The sequence below is a fragment of the Podarcis bocagei genome (genome assembly GCF_964188305.1).
Source record: "Podarcis bocagei genome assembly, chromosome: 9".
Taxonomy (NCBI): domain Eukaryota; kingdom Metazoa; phylum Chordata; class Lepidosauria; order Squamata; family Lacertidae; genus Podarcis; species Podarcis bocagei.
The window spans coordinates 70,773,377-70,794,648 of NC_138134.1; the positions used below are offsets into that span (position 1 = coordinate 70,773,377).

A 21,272-nucleotide genomic window follows, 5' to 3' on the forward strand; every position below is an offset into this window, starting at 1 on the left:
GGGCACCACAAAGGCACTGTATCCAAGTACACATCCCAACCTCTTCTGTTAGCTACAAAAGAATGCTTTTTTCAAGTCTAATTTCTGAAGGGTAAGCCTTCCCTGTGGGTGTCAGGAAAGCGATATGTGCACCTGCAGGTGTTACGCTGGCGACCTCTGTTGTAGAGGATTGGTAACCGTGTCTATTTTTGAACAGAAGTAGATCTCATTTGCATTTTCTGTTCATATATATTTGGATGTGGCCTGGGGAAAAATGTGTCGGCTATGATCTGTTGTCCTACCCTACTTCTAAGATGCTGTCTGCAGAAGAACTGGACTGATATTAATTTAAATATAGTTCCCATCTTCTCTGGGTAGCTGGGCTTCATTCTTAGTAGGAAGAAACACACTGATGGCTCACGGCGGCCATGATCCAGCGAGATGAATTACTCACTTGCATGCAGTAGTGTGCTTTCACTGGGGTTTTCCCATATGTTTTCATTTCAAACAGCTGTTTAAAAGACCATTGGTGATGTGAGAGCTGCTGCTGAAAAAGTAGAAAATAGGAAGATCTGAGCACGCAAAGCTGGCTCATCTACCTGATTATTGCCCATGTAATCATAATAAGGCACTCAATTTTTCATGCAAGAAGAAATATAGTTGTGTTTTGACCTGAAGCATTACTGACTTCTCTTGTAGGTTGGAGTTATCGATTTTTCAATGTACTTAAAGGATGGGAACAGCAGCAAGGGAAGTGAGGGGTAGGTAATCTTTCTCTGGACTAGTGCATCAGAATGTTCTATGAAACTATATATTAGTTTGAACTTAACAATTATGCTGCTTTGTACTTTCCCTCCTAATAATAGCCCCAACATTCAATTACAGGCTTAACACAATCTCATTAACCTTTTGGGAGACATTGTAACCAGTATATAAATTCAAAACTGTTTTGGGGTGGGATCTGCTAATATTAGTGTTAATATTGAAGCCTTGAAGGTTTACTTCTTTCCTGAAATAGGCTGTACTAAAGTGATCTGAATGCCAAAATATTTAGCTCTGAAGTACAGAAATGGAGCCTGAAAACACGTGTGCCTATATTCTTTTCTGCTAAAGAAATTTAATACAGCAGCTGTGACTTAACTTATACAGATGCAAGATACTGTATGAGAAGGTGTTGACAGAAATACTAGCACAGTTATTAAATTAATGTCCCCATTGGTTACTGCTTCTGTCACTTTATTGTTTAGTTTTTTAAATAAATTATCTTTTGCTTTTGTCATGTTTGCTATTCATCATTCTCACTCATACATACTTGGAAATCAAGGTTTTGCTTTCAGCGGTTCAACTCAAGTCTTGTTTGAGCTTCTAAACTTACAACATGCAAACCATGGTTTGGAGCTACTTGTCAGCTTTTGAGTTTTCTCAGCACTCAGCTTGACGAATTCACTTCTGTCCTTGTGGTACAGCACTCTCTGGATTTTGAATGCTGGACGATGAATGATGATCGTAGGCTTGTTAATTGAGACATCATACCAAACAATAGCTAACAGAAACTTTGGTTTGCAAACACATTTCAAACCATGTTTTTAAATTCTGGTTTGCTACCTGGTTATAAGCCATTGGTTGTCCATTCAGATATCACACCAAACTCTACTTAAGCTTCGAATAATGTTGGAATTAAGTCCAGTTTATCTGATTGTCATGGAATGGGGTTATAATGTTTGCTAAACTACAGTTGCTTTCAGTCATAAGTACAACAACAATAGAACGAGTCCCCCACCTCCCCATCTGGTTCATATGTATTTGAAATATAATGTTGAGTTGCTATTTCTTATTATTAATTGTGTCCCAATTCCAGAGATGGTCAAATTACTGCAATTCTGGACCAGAAAAATTATGTGGAAGAGCTGAACAGACATTTAAGGTAATGTGTAGTTTCCCTATATAATTATGACCTGTAAAAGACTTGGTTTGTTAATGTTGAGTTCTTTCATTTCAGTATAATTACTGCAGGTCTCTTAATTTCACAGTGCCACAGTCAATAATCTGCAGGCGAAAGTTGATGCTTTAGAAAAATCCAATACTAAACTTACTGAGGAGGTAGGTAGAAATCAAATAAATGTGCTTTTTGTTCATGTTTGGGATGGAAATATGTTTCAGGCATTAAGTTAATTAGGGCTGAATGTTTGATAATTTTTCTCACATGGAGGGAATACCTCTTTTGTAGTGGAGCATGATGAGGCAGATATAAAGGTAAAGGTAAAGGACCCAACAGTTAAGTCCAGTCGCGAACGACTCTGGGGTTGCGGCGCTCATCTCGCTTTACTGGCTGAGGGAGCCGACATTTGTCCGCAGACAGTTTTTCCGGGTCATGTGGCCAGCCTGACTAAGCCACTTCTGGCGAAACCAGAGCAGCGCACGGCAACACTGTTTACCTTTCTGCCGGAGCAGTACCTATTTATCTACTTGCACTTTGATGTGCTTTCAAACTGCTAGGTTGGCAGGAGCAGGGACCGAGCAACGGGAGCTCAACGTCTGATTGGCAAGCCCTAGGCTCAGTGGTTTAGACCACAGCGCCACCTGCTGCCCAAGGCAGATATGGAACCCTGTAAAAACAAAAACAAGCATCAAAACGCCTGTCTGTATGCAAATTGTATGCATATTTTAGCAAGTTAATGTAGGATGGCTGACCAGCTAAAAGCCCAATCCTATTTGTATTTACTCAGAAGTAATTCTCAAACATTTTACTAGTACAAACCAAACAAATAACATTATGGCCTGGAGATGTCAGGTAAAGGACTATTTTGGTACAAGACTTGGCAGACACCTACCCCAAGGAAGGCATATGTTGGTAAGGATCAGGGAGTCCAGCACAGGTTTAGGGAGCATGAAAGCCTGGGTAGCTTATGTTCTTCTCGGCTGCAGCTCCAAACTGGTGGAATGCTCTGTCAAAAGAGACTAGGGCCCTGCGGGACCTGACATCTTTCCGCAGGGCCTGCAAGACAGAGTTGTTCCGCCAGGCCTTTGGTCAGGGCGCAGCCTGACTCCCTCCTCTGGCAACCTGCACATAATTCTGCTTAATTGGTTGCCATCAATTTGATTTAATTAATTTTTATAATGAAATATTTTTAGATTGTGTGATTATTTGACTGATTATTTGATTGTTGTTAGCCGCCCTGAGCCCGGCTGTGGCTGGGGAGGGCGGGATATAAATAAAATTTATTATTATTATTATTATTATTCTTTGGTCTTGGTTTGAGGCCATTAAGAACTGTCAGGACCAGAGGTTGCTACACCTTTCTTGAGCAACCCGTCACAGCTATCTTCTACTGGCCAACTTTTGTATGTGTAAGATTTCCCATGATTTGTCTTGGCATTAAGCAATAGGAGTTCCACAGTTGCCCTAGTCCAAGTTCATTTTAACTCTTGACCAAGAAAGTCACAAAAAGTGTTGTTTTTTTCCACTTGTTGCATTGTTCTCATTGACACATACAGCTTGCTGTTGCGAACAACAGAATAATAACACTGCAAGAAGACATGGAGCGAGTCAAAGAAGAAAGTTCATATATTTTGGAATCCAACAGAAAGGTCAGTGTGTTTGTGTGTGTCTAGCAACTGCAGGTAGATCACGTCCCACTGCCTCACTGCCATGGAGTTGCCTGTACGCAGTGCAACTTACTTTTCTAGGACCCGAAGGCATTTTACTGCAAAGTACCTTATTTCTCCTGTTCTCTGCCTTTGTTATACTGTGATCTGTCCTGTATGTGTATTGACGTGCCAAATTATAGAGCTCCCCTTGGAGAACTTGGGTTGCAGAAGGATCCTCTTGCTGTCATTTGCATGCATTAAGATCTGAATATACGCTATCCATTGCGAACACACACTGCTGTTTAAATAATTAGTGTGGCCTTAGATATCCTAATAGCTGCACAGATAAATTATCAAAGATGATGTTTTTGCATGAACTTATCCCAAAAAGAAAGATCAGAAGGGACATCATTTAATCATTGTGATATTTGTTGAGTACCAAAAACACAACAACAAAACCCCATTGCTTTTTTGATTTAACAGCAGGTACCCAAGCAAGACAGAACTGCAGATGGACATGCCCTTAGTGAAGCACGGAAACACTTAAAGGAAGAAACACAGCTGCGGCTGGTAAGTGGCACAGCTCAACGCTCAGGTCTAAGAGACTGTTACAAGCCCTGAATCTCTTGCTGTACTGACATTTCCCCATATTAATGGAGAAGTAGCATTCATAGTAAGCTGGATTCTACTTAATCAGATGTGAGAAACATCACTTTGATAAAACAGAGCGGAGCCTACAAAGGCTCGCCTCACAATAAATTCAGTAGCATTCAATGTGCTAAACTAGCACTGCTGCTCTTCTGGATTTGTATAGAAAATTCACCTTTCATTTTCTGTGCCGGAGGAATGGACAATGGGGGTAGATTTTTCATATTCCAGATTTCATATATATGTCTGTATGTATGTGTGTGTGATTTAGGATGTGGAAAAAGAGCTTGAGGTGCAGATTGGAATGAGACAAGAGATGGAACTGGCCATGAAGATGCTGGAAAAAGATGTCTGCGAGAAGCAAGATGCACTGGTGGCACTCAGGCAGCAGCTTGATGATCTCAGGGCCCTAAAACTCGAACTTTCCTTCAAGCTTCAGGTAAGCAAGCAAGACCAGGTTGGCTGCTAGGTCATGCCTCACTCCTCTTAGCTTTATGGTGGAAAATATGCAGGGTTTGGCTATGAGACACCAAGGTTCAAATGCTTGGTCAGCCTGAAGTTCAGGAAGAGGACCCTCGGCATTCTCAACCTCACTTGGCTTGCATGGTTAAATGTTATTACTTCCCCTGAACTCTTGCGGCATTGTATGCATAAGAAAGAAACTTGGTGCTGTAGTGTAGGACAGCAGTCATCTTGGGCCCTGCTCTGTAGGGTAATTTAAATGTGTTTCTCTGTGAAAGGACACTTAACATCATCTCTGTACTGCACTGTGCTCCTTTTACAATGTCTCCACATGGAACTATCTGGGCTGGAGCAGATATCACAACAGCTACACCTTACTTCTGAGTAAGAGGTTGGGAAAGAACTGGGGGGATTTGCGCTCTTTCCTTTGTCTGTCTGTCTGTCTCTCTCTCACCCCCCCGCCTCTCTCTCTCACCCCCCCCCCAATCTCTCTTGCTAATTTTTCCCTGCCATGGTTCAGTGTTGCACACGGAGTGCTTATAACTCAGCATTTGAATTCAGGGCCTGTTGCTTCTCCCTTATTTGGTTAATCATAGTTATAGTGATACCATTTAGTCTTGCACAAGCTTTACATAGATAAGATCAAAAGCCTTGAAGTAAACCTTGTGCTGAGAATCTTAAAGCCTTCAAATTTTAATTACTGTATGTTCAAAGTGTATTTACAATAATATAGATTATTTACATTATGTAAACATTATGTAAACATTATTTACAATAATGTTTGGTCCTAGCTCCTGCCCACCTAGCAGTTCGAAAGCACGTCAAAGTGCAAGTAGATAAATAGGTACCTCTCCGGCGGGAAGGTAAACGGCATTTCCATGTGCTGCTCTGGTTTCGCCAGAAGCGGCTTAGTCATGCTGGCCACATGACCCGGAAGCTGCCTGCGGACAAACGCTGGCTCCCTCAGCCGCAACCCCAGAGTCATTCGCGACTGGACTTAACTGTCAGGGGTACCTTTATGTTTACGCCACTTCAGCACAACTTTGTGAAACTGGTCGTTGCAATTTCAATTCTGTAGCGAGGCACTGTGGCCAGTAGTGTGATTTGGCAAAGACCATGCACTCAGCTTATGCTTGAAATAGGACTTGAACTCGTGTCTCCCTTTTTTTTGTCCTCTGGGATTTCCAGGTCTTCATTTTAAAATCACTGCAACTATTCAGTGTTTGTGCATTTTTCTCTCAGTTTGGTACTTCAGCATCAACAATACTCAGTCAACAGCAAGATGCAGGTGACTGCTGCATAAACAAATAAGGATGGTGTTGTGACTTTTTGCCTTCCTAGAGTTCTGACCTGGGAGTGAAACAAAAGAGTGAACTAAACAGCCGCTTGGAGGAGAAGACAAACCAGATGGCTGCTACCATTAAACAGCTCGAACAAAGGTAAGATTGAAACTTGCTTAGTAAGCAAAACACAAAGTTGGCCTTCAGTTGGGTGTTTTTTAAAAAAGATACTCTTAATGTACGTATTTTTTGGATATTTGAAAATGGAGCTTAAGCATTTTCAACATGGTGCACTACAAAGCATTACCCTGAAGAAGCAGACACAAGTAATTTCCTCCGTCTCCTTTGTGTATAGTGAGACGTTAGGTAAAGTGGGCTGATTATCCAATACGTAACCTGGAAAAATGAATTTGGCCTAGTGAGGACTGCATGGCAGTCATGGGTATGACCACATCACACAAACATGCACGGTTTCTCTCACACACATAAATACACAAGATACGAAGCTCCTCCTCCTTCAAATGATCAATCTGATGACTGGGGAGGGGGTGATTCCCATTCCCATCAGGCTGCTGGACTTGGCAGAAAGGTTTAAACCATGCCTACTTTCATTTTCTCCTTTTTTTTTTACCGCTGCTGCCAAAATTGAGGAGTTCTTGATGAGACCAGAGAACTTGTTTGGAAGGGCCACCCCAAACTGGGGTGTAGCTGCCCCTGTTTGAACGCTGAACCTTGCAAATACACCAGGTTTAGCCGTACTGAAATATCTATCGCTATATCCACTGCTGTTACTGAATGGAAATCAAGACCGGTTTCTTAACACATACGTAGTTGTTGTTTGTATTTTCAAGAAAAGCATTGACATTGAAATATATTGTCAGATACCTGTTGAATTAACTGGTGTTTTCTTTTGCTGTCAATTTCCTCCTCCTCTCTCCCTCCATTTCCCCCTTATCATCTCCTTATCATCATATAGTGAAAAGGATTTGGTGAAACAGGCAAAAACCTTAAATAGTGCAGCAAACAAACTGATCCAGAAGCCCCATTAGGCTTTTTTTTTGCAGCTGGTCGCCTCACAACTCTTGACATCTCAGCTCAGTTATGAGGGGAAAGCAAAAGAGATTGAGAATTTAGATGTCAGACTTAAATGTTGTCACCTAAAGTTGACTTGGAATTTGGTGGATTTCTTTTTCTTTCTTTTTTTTAAGCATCTGTTTTGTTTGGAAATAGAAAAGGTAGCCTATAATCTTCCTTCCCTTAGTTATTTGTTGCTTAAACTTTACTAAACTACAGATGATTTGACCAGAACCTACTCCATAAAATCATAAGTAAAAGCAGATTTGTGGGTCTGTACATACAATTGATACCAAGTGTATACAGCACAAGCTTTTTACTCTTGACAGGATATTGGAAAAGTGTGAAGCTTTCCCCCTGAAAATTCTCAGATTCGCGGGAAGCTGAGGTAGTTCCCTCTGTTTCCCTGTTGTGAAGTGTATGAAGAAAATACACACATGGAAGTTAAAGCAGTTGGGTGCCTGCTGCAAGCCATGAACGTTTAGCTTTTCTGTCCCATTTGATCTCAAGACCAGGACAAGCTCACGTCAGAAGAACTTTCCATTAGAAGGGCCTAGTCCTTGTTTACCAAAGGCTTGTCTGCATTGCACGTTTCCCACCCCCACCCCAACTGTGCATTTATCACAAATTTATGTAGACGGAAAGTGGGTCTGATATGCACAGTGCGCTCAGCACACAACTCAAAGGATGCACCAGTTCGCCGATATTGTGAGTCCAACCACCCCAGCTGAAATGGGGCAAGATTACACTGTTTTGCTTTATAGCAGAACAAAATATGTTTCTGCTTGGACTTGCTCTTTTCACCTTCTCTCAATTGCATTTACATACAATTGTCTTGTTCGGTGTCTTTTCCCACCTGCCCATTCCGATGATCCCACAACCCCATTATTTTGATATAATCCACTGTACATGAACGTAAGGAAATATCCAGAGGAGGGCAGTAATAATGCAAAACAAATAATGCAAACCAAAATTGTAATGAGCTGTAACCAGAATATTTTGCAGTGCAAGGACGCACTAAGACAATGCGCCAATGCCAACCATTTTGCATTAGAGAAAGACATATTCATTCAACCTTCTCCAGTGACATGGATGCAACGCCTAGTCACTAGCTATATTTTAAAATGGAAATCCCTTTTCGTTTCTGCATTGCCTTCTACCTCTGCCTTCATTTCCCTAAAAAATAAACAGTGGTTCTCTTTTCTAGAAGGACTCTCATAATAGGTGTGTGTTATCTTCTCTTCCTCTTTTAGGAAAGATGGAATAATGTATTTTGCAGAACAGTTCATTATGGTTCTTACCTTGTTTAAGAGGATGAATGGAACTGGTAGTGTTTTACTGCTGGTCAGTCATTGACTCAGAGTAGCTACAGCATACGATAACTAGATCGTTATTGCTTAAAGTTGCCTTTTGATCTTGTTAACTTTTGATTCTAAGTGTTTGGTTCAAACAGGGGACTTACCGAAAGACCGACTAAAACCTAGAAAGCATAGGAAAACAGCTTGCTGGAACTCAAAATAACATTTTTTGTTTTGTTTTGGGATTAAATTAGGGGTCTTTCTCGTGACTGCAAAAGTTCACTGTGCTAGTCCCTAAACAGCCTTTAGTGTGTAGGGAGTCATTATCAATATTCGTCCAGTTGTCCAAATTAGTTTTATAGTTTTAAATAGTCTGTTGTTCTTTTTTAAGTTCCCTCCCTTGGAAATCTCCTGTTTTGTGTTCAAGCAAAATGGGGAAAACTGACTTTTTAAAAGATGGGGGAGGGGAATAATTGGCTGATTTTAGAATCTAAGGGGCTGAATCTTACTCTTGTATTCCTTGTAAAACTGGCAGAGCAGCAGATGTTTTGCTCTTTTCCTTTAAAGTAAGAATCCTTAAGAATTACACTTTGGTGTGGCATGTTTGTAATTGTACCCAGTTAATTTGGAGCAATGTCTATTTAGGCACCAATTTAAATTCCATCCTAAAGTAAACATGTTTCATTAAAATATCCAATTTGGTGGCTAGGATTATTACGATGCCACACCCCTCTTGTAGTTAGGATTTAGCTTTCACATGACCAAAAGAGACTTGGCTGGCTTAACATAGGCTGCGCTATGATTATCATGCTTAGAGAGGACAAGGGAACAAATACACAGCTTCCGAATTCTAGCCCATAATTCCTTCTGTTTCAAATGTCCTTTGAAGTCATGCTTCAGAGTCATACCTGGTTCCTGCTAGTTGGCCGTAGGATGCCTTAGTTTGAGTGAGAACAGAGGATGGTCCCTTAGATAATGGTTGGAAGCGGAAACTGTCGCCATCTTAGCCCTTCAGAGCATGGTCTGGTGGACTTTGTTCTGGTTAAGGAAGAGAAAATGTTATTTTGCTGATTGATCTTGACGGTGATTTGCTAATGAGCCAGTCCCCTCTGTCCCTCTCTTCTCCACACCGTTTGCTTGAATTGCTGTGCTTCTGCCAGCCACTCACCAAGAACAGTGGCGTAGCGTGGGTTGTCAGCACCCGGGGCAAGGCAAGTAATTTGCGCTCCCTAACCCGTGGATTTGCGCCCCCTAACCCTAACCCCCAGATGTTGCGCCCGGTGCGGCCGGCCCCCCCTGCACCCCCCACGCTACGCCACTGACCAAGAAAGGGTCAGGATGTCAAACTGGGCACATGATACAGTTTTTCACACTTTCTGTAAGTTGAGAGGTTGTGACAGTGGGGTGCTTTCAAGGAAGTGATAACTCCATCAGCATCCTGAGCTGGTAGATGGAGGACTGTGCAATATGCCTGATTAAATCACGTTTGAGTCTGTTTCAAGATGGTATTTCAGAGGTGGACTGGCATATGTGATAGCTCCAGAATTTTTGCTGAGTGACTGCCTCTATTTGTCCACCCTACAGTTGGGCCACTGTGCTGAGTATATGCCACATAGCTGGTGAAAACATGCAGTCTGAAATCAGCCCCTCTGTTGTGAAAGTGCATTTCTCTCCCTGCCCCGCCCCCCCCCCCAATTGCAGTGATGCCTCAAGTAGGTTGGGAAGCCTAAATACTTGTCCACGACTTTGTATCCACTCTGGATCCGTGTGTGTTTAACCTGATGTAACAGTTGTGGAAGAGACCAGACAAATGCACTAATTTCTTAATATAGTAGGTAACCCATGATGCAAGTTCTAATTACTTGTATAAAGCTGCAATGTAACGTAAATTTAAAAGAAATGACTTACAAATACTGTGTAATTGAGATTTGCTTTGACTATGGATAAAAGTGATGTTTTATGTTTATCATCTAATGACTGTAAACTGTAGTTATAGAATAAAAAAAAATTGAAAATAGAAGTTTCTTCTGCCTGGTTCACCTCCATTTTGATTTTTCTTTAGATTTCTTTTGGTTCCCCCTCTCACTTCCTGTTCCCATACGTTTCCTCTCATCTTTCATTGGGCTCAGTTTTTTCTTTAATTTATTGTTTAACCTCAGTCTTCCTCCCCACCATGGCTTTTGTTTTTTATCACAAGTTCATGTGGCTCAAATCCAGATTGCAACATGCAGAGAAGGAGCGTCAGTCCCTGGAGGAAGACAATCGGCTCTTCAAGCAGGAGTTTGGGGATAAGATCAACAGCCTTCAGATGGAGGTGGAACAGCTCACCAAGCAGCGGTGAACAGAACTGATTTATTTGTGTGTGATTTTATTGAGCAGCCTTTTTCCAGCTCGGTTGGAACATCTTGCATGTGCTGCGTATTTTGCAGGGTTCCTCACATGTTGTCATAGCAAGCCTCTCCAAAACAAGGGTGACATTTTGAAATTTAAACTCTTAAGTTCTTGTTTGTGTAAGTCCATATACATCTTTTAGTAGAATCGTAGAGCTGTAGAGTTGGAAGGAACCACTAAGATCATCTATTCCAACCCCTGCAGTGCAGGAATCTTTTGCCCAACGTGGGGCTCAAACCCACAACCCTGAGATTAAGAGTCTCATGCTCTGCCAACTGAGCTATCTCCAAAGCTTAAGGCTGAAGAAGAGCTTTTTCCCATTTGTGTAGCCAACCAATGTAAGTCAGTACAGATGGACCTCGGAAGTCAAACGGAATCTGTTCTGGAAGCCCTTTCGACTTCCGAAAGGTTCGGAAACCAAGGCGCAGCTTCCGACTGGTTCCCGATTGCACAGGCATGCCAGAAACAATAGCGGAAGCCATACTGGATGTTCAGCTTCCAAAGAAAAGAAAAGAAAACCGGAACACTTACGGTTTTTGATCGTTTGGGAGCCGGAACGTTTGACTCCCAAGGCATTTGGGAGCCGAGGTATGACTGTAAGTCATATGGCTTTTAAGAGTTGTCTCCTCCATCTTCAGCAGCGGCCTGTGTGCTGTGTGCCTAGAGATCTGCCTGGATTGTCACCCATGTGTGCAAATCCGTGGGCCACTTTAGAGGAACCACCACAAGTGAATGTATTAAACGATGCTCACACAAACGGGCATACTCATTCACCACGCCTTATGTTCTTGGCCTTCGTGATGCTAGTGCACAGCTAATATTGACCCTCTACCTGCTCATGCAGGAGACATGAGAAATCAGAAGCTGTGCATAGAACCTGCTATTCTCCATGCAGGGGAAGTGCTGTTGTTTCACACTGTTCCTGTGTGCAGTGGTGAATCATGGCTCACGTGCCTCTGGGTTTACCCATGTCTTTCTGTGTTCACATTGAGTACATAATGATGTATTCTGTCATGGATGCATTAGCTGAGATTCCTGCATTGCAAGGCGTTGGACCAGATGATCCCCAGAACCTCTACAATTCTATGATTCTATGTGCTCTGGCAATTTAAAAATGAAATGAAATTGGTCAATGCGGGAACGTAGGAAGTTGTCTTATACTGAGTCTGACCATTGGGCCATCTGACGTAGCATTGTCTCCAGTGGCTGTCTAGGGCTTCAGGCAGGAGCCATTTCCAGCCCCACCTAGAGATGCCAGGGATTGAATCTGGGATCTTTTGAATGCAAACCTGATGCCACACTGCTCAGCTGTACCCAGCAAGTCTAGCGGAGTCAGAGGAGGGCAAGGCACTTACACGCCTGAGGGAGGGGTTACAAAGCTTGGCATTGGGATGGGCCAAGGGTGCAATGCCGTTTTCTTCAGAGGGGTCGTTTTTGAAATTCTCAATCTGGAGCATAAAAAATAGGAATCCTTTCCTTCTTTCAGTGGCCTTTTTATCGGGTCAGTAAACTACAGCTTGTCCTTAACACACTTTCTCTCCACGCTTCTACTCCAGGGGCCAGCTGGAACTGGAACTGAAACGGGAGCGAGAGCGATGGTCACATTTCCACCCTGGAATTCAAGAGAACAGAAGCTTGCACAGCCAAAACAAAGGATTCCAGAAGGCCGGATTTAAAACAGTAATGTTCTTCTTCTGCTTCTTGGTGCTTAACTGTAGCTTTAATTCAGTTACTCTTTTTAACCTGTTAGGATTCTTCTTATTTTTTACTGTTGCTGTTGTTGAGGTTTGTGCTTCCTGTTGGTCACAGTAAAGCTAAAGTATACTGTATCAGCTTGCGGTGATTCAAAGCTGGTGAATTTCCTGCATGGACATTGCTAGGTTATTTAAAAGGGCTCAGACCCAGAGCACAAACATGCATTAGCTAATCTGTAGGTCTAAATGTAAATTTAGGTCTTTGAGTATACTTGTTTGTTTGTTTATAAGCTCTTTATATACCGCCCTTAAAAAATAAAAAATCAGGGTGGTGTACAGCAATATAGAAACATTAAAGGAATATTAAAAGCAGTAGAGAAAAATAATTACTATTACTGGCTGCTCAAGAATATTTTAAACAACTACACTGAGAGATGTCTTTAAGTCAAAAGTGAGGGTGCTGGAAAAGTGTCCGACAGAATGGGACCTGCAACGTTTAGTGCCTGACTTCCGGTTAAGATGGTGAGTGGCTAGGGTCTCACTAGCACCATGGCAAGCAATGTGTGGGTTTTTTTAAGTTAAAAAAACAGATGGGGGGAAGGAGCAGGTGACCTGGAGCTTGGCCCCCTGAACGGCTGCCGATAAAATTCCCCTGTGCACGTGCAAATTGCATGTAGGTAAAAGCAGCCTGCAAATCGTCCATCGATCCTCGTGTGTGACGATTGCAGCTGCCTGTTTTGTTGCATGCATATAAGTAGCTGCTGCTTTTCTGCATTTGAGCTTACAGCAAAAAAAAAGAAAAAAAAAGAAAAAAGGAAGAGGTAGATGTTGTGTGCATGCCTCTGCCTCCTGGCCAACTTTAAAACTCTGCACTGCTTACAGAAATTTTAATATAAGCTGTTCTGTGAATTTCCAAAAAATTTAAATAAATCAAGATCAGTTCAATTCGTGAGAACTAGAGGACAGAGCCTACTCATTAATGGCCTGTATCCTGTGAAACTCCCTCCTTTTAATTGATGTAATTTTATTTGATATGTTGTGGAGGGGGGGTGTACTGCCTGAATCATATTTAAAAATATTACTGTTTACTTAAAAAAAAGAGAGAGATTTAAATAGAAGGACATTTTATTGTAATCTTAAGTTTATCATTGTTCATCTTCTTGGGAGGACTTTTTTCAGAAAGGCATAGATGTTCGGTAATAGTCTGGCACCCGAATGTACTCTAATCTGCCAAGATGGTTGGGGAACCCCCTGAAACTGATTTGGGGGAGTCACAGCAAAGAGGAGAGGGATGTTGCCCATTTTAAATAAGTGTGCAAGTGATCCTTCAAATAAACTGGTCTGAAATCATTGAGGGCTTTAAAGGTTAGTAAAGGTAAAGGTAAAGGGACCCCTGACCATTAGGTCCAGTCATGACCGACTCTGGGGTTGTGGTGCTCTTCTCACTTTATTGGCCAAGGGAGGCGGCGTACAGCTTCCGGGTCATGTGGCCAACATGACTAAGCCGCTTCTGGCGAACCAGAGCAGCGCATGGAAACGCCGTTTACCTTCTTGCCAGAACGGTACCTATTTATCTACTTGCATTTTGACGTGCTTTCGAACTGCTAGGTTGGCAGGAGCAGGGACCGAGCAACGGGAGCTCACCCCGTCGTGGGGATTCGAACCGCCGACCTTCTGATCGGCAAGTCCTAGGCTCTGTGGTTTAACCCACAGCGCCACCCGCGTCCCTTCTTCAAAAGTCCCCAGAGTAACACACGCACATGGCAATTTCTGTTACCACAATTCTCGTTATTTTCTCTTAAGTGATCTCTAGTTCTTCTAGTAGTGGTAGGTAGCTTCATGGTGGCCAAAAGTATGTGGATTCTGGCCACTCAGGAAACTAACAGCTATTGCTGAGGGGAGGGGAAATGGACACTGCAGATATTATTTCTTCTGTGTTCTTCTTTGATCCTTCAGTATCTGTTTGTTCTGACAGGATGCAGGCAGCAAACACCTGGAAGGAGAGTCTCCGTGGAGAACACCAATAAAAGAGGGGCAGACAGTTCTTCCAAGCAAGTATGGACCATATATTCAATTCATATTCTCTTTGATCATACAGGTGTTGGTGGTTATGATTCAGTGGCCAGTTTTTCAGCTAATAAGATGACTTCTCGTATGATTTCTGTACTCACACACATGAAATTTTATCTGATGTTTGTCTGGGACATCCTTGCAAACAATGGCTGAATTTAGACAATTGTGATCCAGACATTTTTCAATTATACTATATTTGCACACCATTTTTAGCATGTGTTCCAGGCTATGATAAGTACTCTAGGGAGGATACTTAACATCCCATGATAAGTTATGCTGAAGGTGGCACATCTAGAGAGTGAGCTTTGCTGTGAGCTTACAGTTGCTTTCTTGCAGGGCATTGGATGCCCAGATTCAGGATGCCAGATTCCCTCCAAATTGCTTGGCCATTGCAGTGGTTTTTAGTGGGCAAACAGAAGCTTAGGGAAATTGTGGGGTCTGTTCAGGTAGCATATATGTCATAGGTAAAGGTAAAGGGACCCCTGACCATTAGGTCCAGTCGTGACCAAATCTGGGGTTGTGGTGCTCATCTCGCTCTATAGGCCGAGGGAGCCGGCGTTTGTCCGCAGACAGCTTCCGGGTCATGTGGCCTTCCCGCCGGAACGGTACCTATTTATCTACTTGCACTCTGACGTGCTTTTGAACTGCTAGGTTGGCAGGAGCAGGGACCGAGCAACGGGAGCTCACCCCGACACGGGGTGAGGAACCGCCGACCTTCTGATTGGCAAGTCCTAGGCTGTGTGGTTTAACCCACAGCGCCACCCGTGTCCCATAGAGGCATATAATACAAAACTCCACACATTGTGGTGGCTCTTCTAGGGAAGTGTTATTTGAACTATTGGCTTGTGCTGAAGTGTGAAACAAGCAACTTTCATGTAGATGTGCTCATCAAAGTGTTTTATGTGTCTTAGTTTTGACAATTGTAGAAAGCACATCTTAGTTTCTGGGTCCAAGATGTGGACAAGCAGAGCTCTCTTGTAAATCTAATCAGATGCTTACTAAGCAGCTTAAGGGCTTTGTGTTTGGATTTTGAGAGTTCATTGCATGGTGGGCTGGTAAAAACCTGGGAGTTCATAACTTTAATTATATGGATTGTATTCTACCTTTGACAAGCTTGGTATGAGGCACGGACAACCAACCCTACTTTATGTTTGGAGCATCTAAGTATTATGAATGCGTGTGGCCACATTACCATTATGACAAATCAGAACAAACTTAATAGCCAGTTTGCATTAGTTAAGATGTGGATGAAATAACATTCAAAGTTAATGTCTTATTTATCTTCCAGGGCACCTCCTATCTTGCAAGAGGAGCATGTAAGTCATCTATGTTGCTTATTTTAGAATAGTCAATAGCCAAGAGCCTTTAATATGCGGGAAAATATTTAAAGTGATGAATTGCTAAAGAGGCTGAGTAGCTTGAGTGGTGTGCAGATGGTTTTGGGATGCTGACATGTAATTTTGTCTTTGACTTATTTGTCAAAAATCAAGAAGTTGGTTTTAGAATGTTGGCTTATAGATTTGAACGCTTTTGTCTGTTTTTGTAAATTTCCAAATATTTGTGTATAAATATTTTGAGCATTAAGTGAAATGTTGTATTCTGGACACCTGCCTGCTGTAAGCATGTACCCTCCAGACAACAGAAGCAGTGTTAGAAAATTATTTTGATAAACCATAAAATTAATGAAGTAACTCCAGTCCGCGCAAAATTCCTGTTGTTGCTTTTGTATTATTTGTAGCCCACCCATCTGACTGGGTTGCCCCAGCCACCCAGAGTAGTACTGAATTTAGTTTTGTAGTAAGTAGTCTGGGAATTGCCAGCTTAAAGAGGCTGAGTCTGAATTCTGTGTATTTTAACATGGGGGATAATACTGACTTACTTTATGGGATTGTTGATAAGGATTACACAGCTAGCCAATGCATATGAAGTGCTCTGACCACTTCAGAGTACTATACAAATATTACTATAAAATGGTAAATTCAAATGAGTTCTGCTTCAGTGTTCAAAGCGCACAAACTCAGAAGGGGAAGTAGTGAGTTGGGAGCCTACTCAGCTCATCTGAGATTTAAGTCCGAGTGGGAGGGCTTCAGCAAATTGTAAGCAAAACATTCACATGAGGCATCAAAAGGCTAGGAAAAAAAAAAAGCCTAACTGTATGTTTAAATGGCAACATGTTTTTCAATTATTTAGGAGCAGCCCCTTGGACCTGGCAAATTAGAGTTGTGCCAGCTGTGTCAAGAAGAAAGCACACAGAGCAAAAGAAAGGTAAAATTAAACAGAGTGGCTCACCTGCTTAACTTGGGGAAACCATCTTCTGCCCCAGTAGTGTACTCGACAGCCTTTTGTAGGAATAACAGATGCAAACTTTTTGACCACTCTCATGACCTGCTTTATGGGGGTTGTGCGTGCAGCAATGTGAGGAAGTAACTGCCCAACCTGAGCCCGAAGGACAGGACAAGCTACAGTGGTGCCTCGCAAGACGAAAAGAATCCGTTCTGTGATTCTCTTCGTCTAGCGGTTTTTTCGTCTTGCGAAGCAAGCCCATTGACGGATTAGCGGATTAGCGCTATTAGCGGCTTTTAGTGGCTTGTCTGCTGATTGGATCAGCTGATAAGCGGCTTAGCGGCTTAGAAAAAGGGGGGAAGGAAAAAAACCCAGCAGGAACTCACAAGACATTGTCGTCTTGCGAAGCAAGCCCATAGGAAATTCGTTTTGCGAAGCACCTCCAAAACGGAAAACTCTTTCGTCTAGCGAGTTTTTCGTCTTGCGAGGCATTCGTCTTGCGGGGCACCACTGTATTAACTTGAAACAAACACAAGGCAACTTGAGATTCTCTCCTCCTGCTCCCTTGAGGAGGAAATGTAATGCTGGTTTTAACTTCCATTTGTTTTTCTCCCTTCTTCAGAACACCTGCAAGAACTGTGGCGGAGTGTTCTGTGAAGACTGTTCAGCAAACGAACTGCCCCTTCCTTCCAGCATTTACCCAGAGCGGGTTTGTAACCTGTGCCACAAGCATCTGATGCAGCAATATTCGGCAAGCCCTTCGTAGGACTCCCAACAGCGATAGGCAGCGGTCCTGTCAAAGGCAGCTTATTTCTACCAGACGGAAGCTTCTGAACGCTGCAACATCTTGGAGAGTGAATTCAAAGGAACACCTTTGTCTGCTTTTGCAGAATCAGAGTAGGTGTTGGGGTGGGGGCTGTGAATTGACCAATCAGCCCTAACTTTTAAACCTTTAAAAGACCTGGGTGAACCACTCCCGAGTTCTACCCAGATTCTGACATGCACTGGTGTTACGGATGCTTTAGAGATGAACAAGCATTAGAAGCAGGTTCTGTAAATCTTGTTTAGTTTTTGAAGACACGGAAGATATTGGTGGAGGCGTATCTAGACACTGCTCCCTGGGGGATAGCAGTACAACCTGACCATGGGTGCCCATAAGGATAAATAGGACTCTTCCTACCATGGCAGTCTTGTTAATTCTCTAGTGCTTGTAGGGCCCATCACCTATGCAAACTAGGCATGTGTCTTGCCACTTCATCCTTTATTTTCAGCCCAGGGCAAGGACACTGAGCCACTCTCAGTCTGATTTCCTAAGAGCGAGCTATGCGGATGTACTCTGCCTTGCCAGCAGACCTGTGCCCTTGCTCTGGATTACAAAACCCTCTAGAGGACTTGGTGGTGCATTCTACCCATGTTTTATAGCCTACAGAATTGCACATATGTGTGCAAAAACGTAGCCATTGAATAAGCTCCACAAGTCTTTGGCACTAAATTAGGTGATCTGTAAAAACAAACTACAACTGATGGTCTGGCCAAAGATGAAAATACCACAAATAAGTTTATTTTTTTGCCTGAACTTCTGTTGTTTTTTTTAGGGTTGTGCTTTATACATGCTGCTGCTTATAAGAATGCATTGTATGTAACCAAAATATTTGAAAGAGAATGTACTGTGTACAAAAATTATTTTGACTGCACAAAAACTCACATGTCTGCGGCCTCTCAACTTGGGAGTCTATATTTTTGCAGAATACCCACAAGGACAGCAACCGATTGTAAATGACTTGACAATCTTTTATTTTTTTTTGCAAAGCTGCTTATTCAAGCTGTAGATGCGATTGACACAATTGACTCCCTATTTATGTAAATGTAAATTTAAGAAGGCCTATATCGCAATACTGCTGCTTACCCATAAAACAATGGATTTTTGAAAACCTGTCAAGTGTGATATAGAATATACCTTGATCTGAAAAGATTACTCGGCAGCAGAGGTTAACTCTTACAGTGGTGGCTGCTTTCTTGAACCGTAGACCACAAAGTGTGTTGTGTGAAGAGAACTACTTGTACTGGAAATTAAATCAAAACTGCACAATGTATTTGAATCCGTAGAAAACTGCTGTATGTTTTGTTTGCTATGTTTTGTTCTGTGCAGACAATCTTTACTATAAACATACTGAAGTTTTACATGGCTTATTTTATGATACATTATATGGAGTAGAAGGGTATGTGGCTTTAAGTCATGACTGATCTGAAGTTCCAGCTATAACACTACAATTAGTTACTGAAATTTAATAGTTTAGCCTTCCCAAGCGGTGGCCCTCCAGGTAGCCCAAACCATCAGCCCAAAACAGCTGGAGCATTAAAGGTTGAACAAAGCTGCTGTAGTCCTGGCTTTAGACTTCATTTTCAGGGAATACATGGTTAACCAGTAGCACAATTACATCCTTGCAACTGTAGAGAGGAAAATATAGCTGCAAGCAAGAGGAACTGTAGAGTATGTCTGCTTACTAAGCAGTTCGCAATTTAACGGAACCACCTTTACCATCGGGGACTTGTAAAGACCCCAAGATCTCCTGCAACGGTTTTGCAAAGTTTTTTGCAGATAAAGTTGCTCAGATTTGGAAGGAGGTAGACACCACCATGGGAACAGGGCCGGGGTGGGAAAGTGCTGGAGCTGTCTGGTTGAGTTGCATGGAATCAATTTCAATCCGTTACCCCCGAGGATGTGGACAGGCTGCTTGGACGTGTGAAACCAACCACCTGTCTCCTTGATCCTTGCCCATCCTGGCTAATAAAAGCAAGCCAGGAAGGGCTGGGTGATGGGCTCTGTGGGGTGGGGAATGCTTCCCTCTGTGAGGGAGCATTCCCAGACCAGCTGAAAGAGGTGGTCATTAAACCGCTTCTTAAAAAAAATAATCTTTAGACCCGGCCAGTTTGACCAACTATCGCCCAGTCTCAAATCTTTCATTCTTGGGCAAGGTGATTGAGCAGGTGGTTGCTGAACAACTCCAGGCATGCCTGGAGGATGTGGACTATTTGGATCCCTTCCAATCAGGATTCAGGCCTCATCATGGGACTGAAACTGCCTTGGTCGTGCTGGCTAATGATCCCTGGCGGGCTAGAGACAAAGGTGAGAGCTGTTTCCTAGTTCTGCTGGATCTCTCAGAGGCTTTTGATACAATCGATCATAACATCCTTCTGGACCGTCTAAAAGAGCTGAGGGCACTGTTATACAGTGGTTCCGCTCCTTCCTCCCGGGCCGTGTTCAGAAAGTGGTGTTGGAGGATGAGTGTTCAGACCCCTGGGCTCTCGCTTGTGGGGTGCCTCAGGGTTCCGTCCTCTCTCCTATGCTTTTTAGCATTTACATGAAGCCACTGGGAGAGATCATCAGGGGGTTTGGGCTGGGTGTCCATCAATATGCGGATGATACCCAGCTCTACCTCTCTTTTAAATTGGAACCAGTGAAGACAGTGAAGGTCCTGGAGGCGGTTGGAGGATGGATGGCGGCTAACAGATTGAGGTTGAATCCTGACAAGACAGAAGTACTGTTTTGGGGGGACAGGATGTGGCCAGGTGTGGAGGACTCCCTGGTCCTGAATAGGGTAACTGTGCCCCTGAAGGACCAGGTGCGCAGCCTGGGAGTCATTTTGGACTCACAGCTGTCCATGGAGGAGCACAGGTCAGTTCTGTATCCAGGGCAGCTGTCTACCAGCTCCATCTGGTACACAGGCTGAGCCCCTACCTGCCTGCAGACTGTCTCACCAGAGTGGTGCACGCTCTGGTTATCTCGCGCTTGGACTACTGCAATGTGCTCTATGTGGGGCTACCTTTGAAGGTGACCCGGAAACTACAACTAATCCAGAATGTGGCAGCTAGACTGGTGACTGGGAGCGGCCGCCGAGACCACATAACACCGGTCTTGAAAGACCTACATTGGCTCCCAGTACGTTTCCAAGCACAATTCAAAGTGTTGGTGCTGACCTTTAAAGTCCTAAATGGCCTCGGTCCAATATACCTGAAGGAGCGTCTCCACCCCCATCGTTCAGCGTAGACACCGAGGTCCAGCACCAAGGGCCTTCTGGGGGTTCCCTCACTGTGAGAAGCCAAGCTACAGGGAACCAGGCAGAGGGCCTTCTCGGTAGTGGCGCCCACCCTGTGGAACGCCCTCCCATCAGATGTCAAAGAGATAAACAACTACCTGACATTTAGAAGACATCTGAAGGAAGACATGGTTAACCAGTGACATTTTAATGTATTTTTAATCTTTGTTGGAAGCCGCCCAGAGTGGTGGGGTACAAATATTTTTTAAAAATTATTATTATTAATTATTATTATTAATTTACTCAGTGTAAACCCATTGAAATAAATCAAAATGGCTGTTAGGTCCATTAATTCTCATAGGACTTAAACTAAAGCATGTAACACTGTCAACATGTTGATGTACACAACAACTGCCCGTTCCCCTTTATTTTAACATGGGAGCTTTTCACTATGCATTTTAAAGT

At 43.0% G+C, this 21,272-nt stretch overlaps 1 protein-coding gene across 8 annotated transcripts in view; it reads left to right on the top strand.

Annotated features, from left to right (window-relative positions):
* The window catches only part of RUFY3 (RUN and FYVE domain containing 3), a 49,029-nt gene extending 30,078 nt beyond the window's left edge, over positions 1-18,951 (top strand). For 5 of the 8 annotated variants that reach the window (XM_081207077.1, XM_081207073.1, XM_081207074.1 and 2 more), the window contains 13 exons: positions 679-740; positions 1,838-1,903; positions 2,010-2,079; positions 3,475-3,567; positions 4,051-4,137; positions 4,487-4,654; positions 6,019-6,116; positions 10,547-10,666; positions 12,277-12,400; positions 14,390-14,469; positions 15,776-15,803; positions 16,678-16,752; positions 17,393-18,951. In XM_081207077.1, the coding sequence (XP_081063203.1) occupies positions 679-740; positions 1,838-1,903; positions 2,010-2,079; positions 3,475-3,567; positions 4,051-4,137; positions 4,487-4,654; positions 6,019-6,116; positions 10,547-10,666; positions 12,277-12,400; positions 14,390-14,469; positions 15,776-15,803; positions 16,678-16,752; positions 17,393-17,536 (1,215 nt within the window). In that variant the 3' untranslated portion in view covers positions 17,537-18,951. Of the gene's footprint in view, positions 1-678; positions 741-1,837; positions 1,904-2,009; positions 2,080-3,474; positions 3,568-4,050; positions 4,138-4,486; positions 4,655-6,018; positions 6,117-6,933; positions 9,506-9,660; positions 10,344-10,546; positions 10,667-12,276; positions 12,401-14,389; positions 14,470-15,775; positions 15,804-16,677; positions 16,753-17,392 lie in introns of those variants that run through there. The other 3 variants (XR_014011368.1, XR_014011369.1, XR_014011370.1) reach the window with 1 other exon arrangement.
* The last annotated feature ends 2,321 nt before the right edge of the window (positions 18,952-21,272 follow it).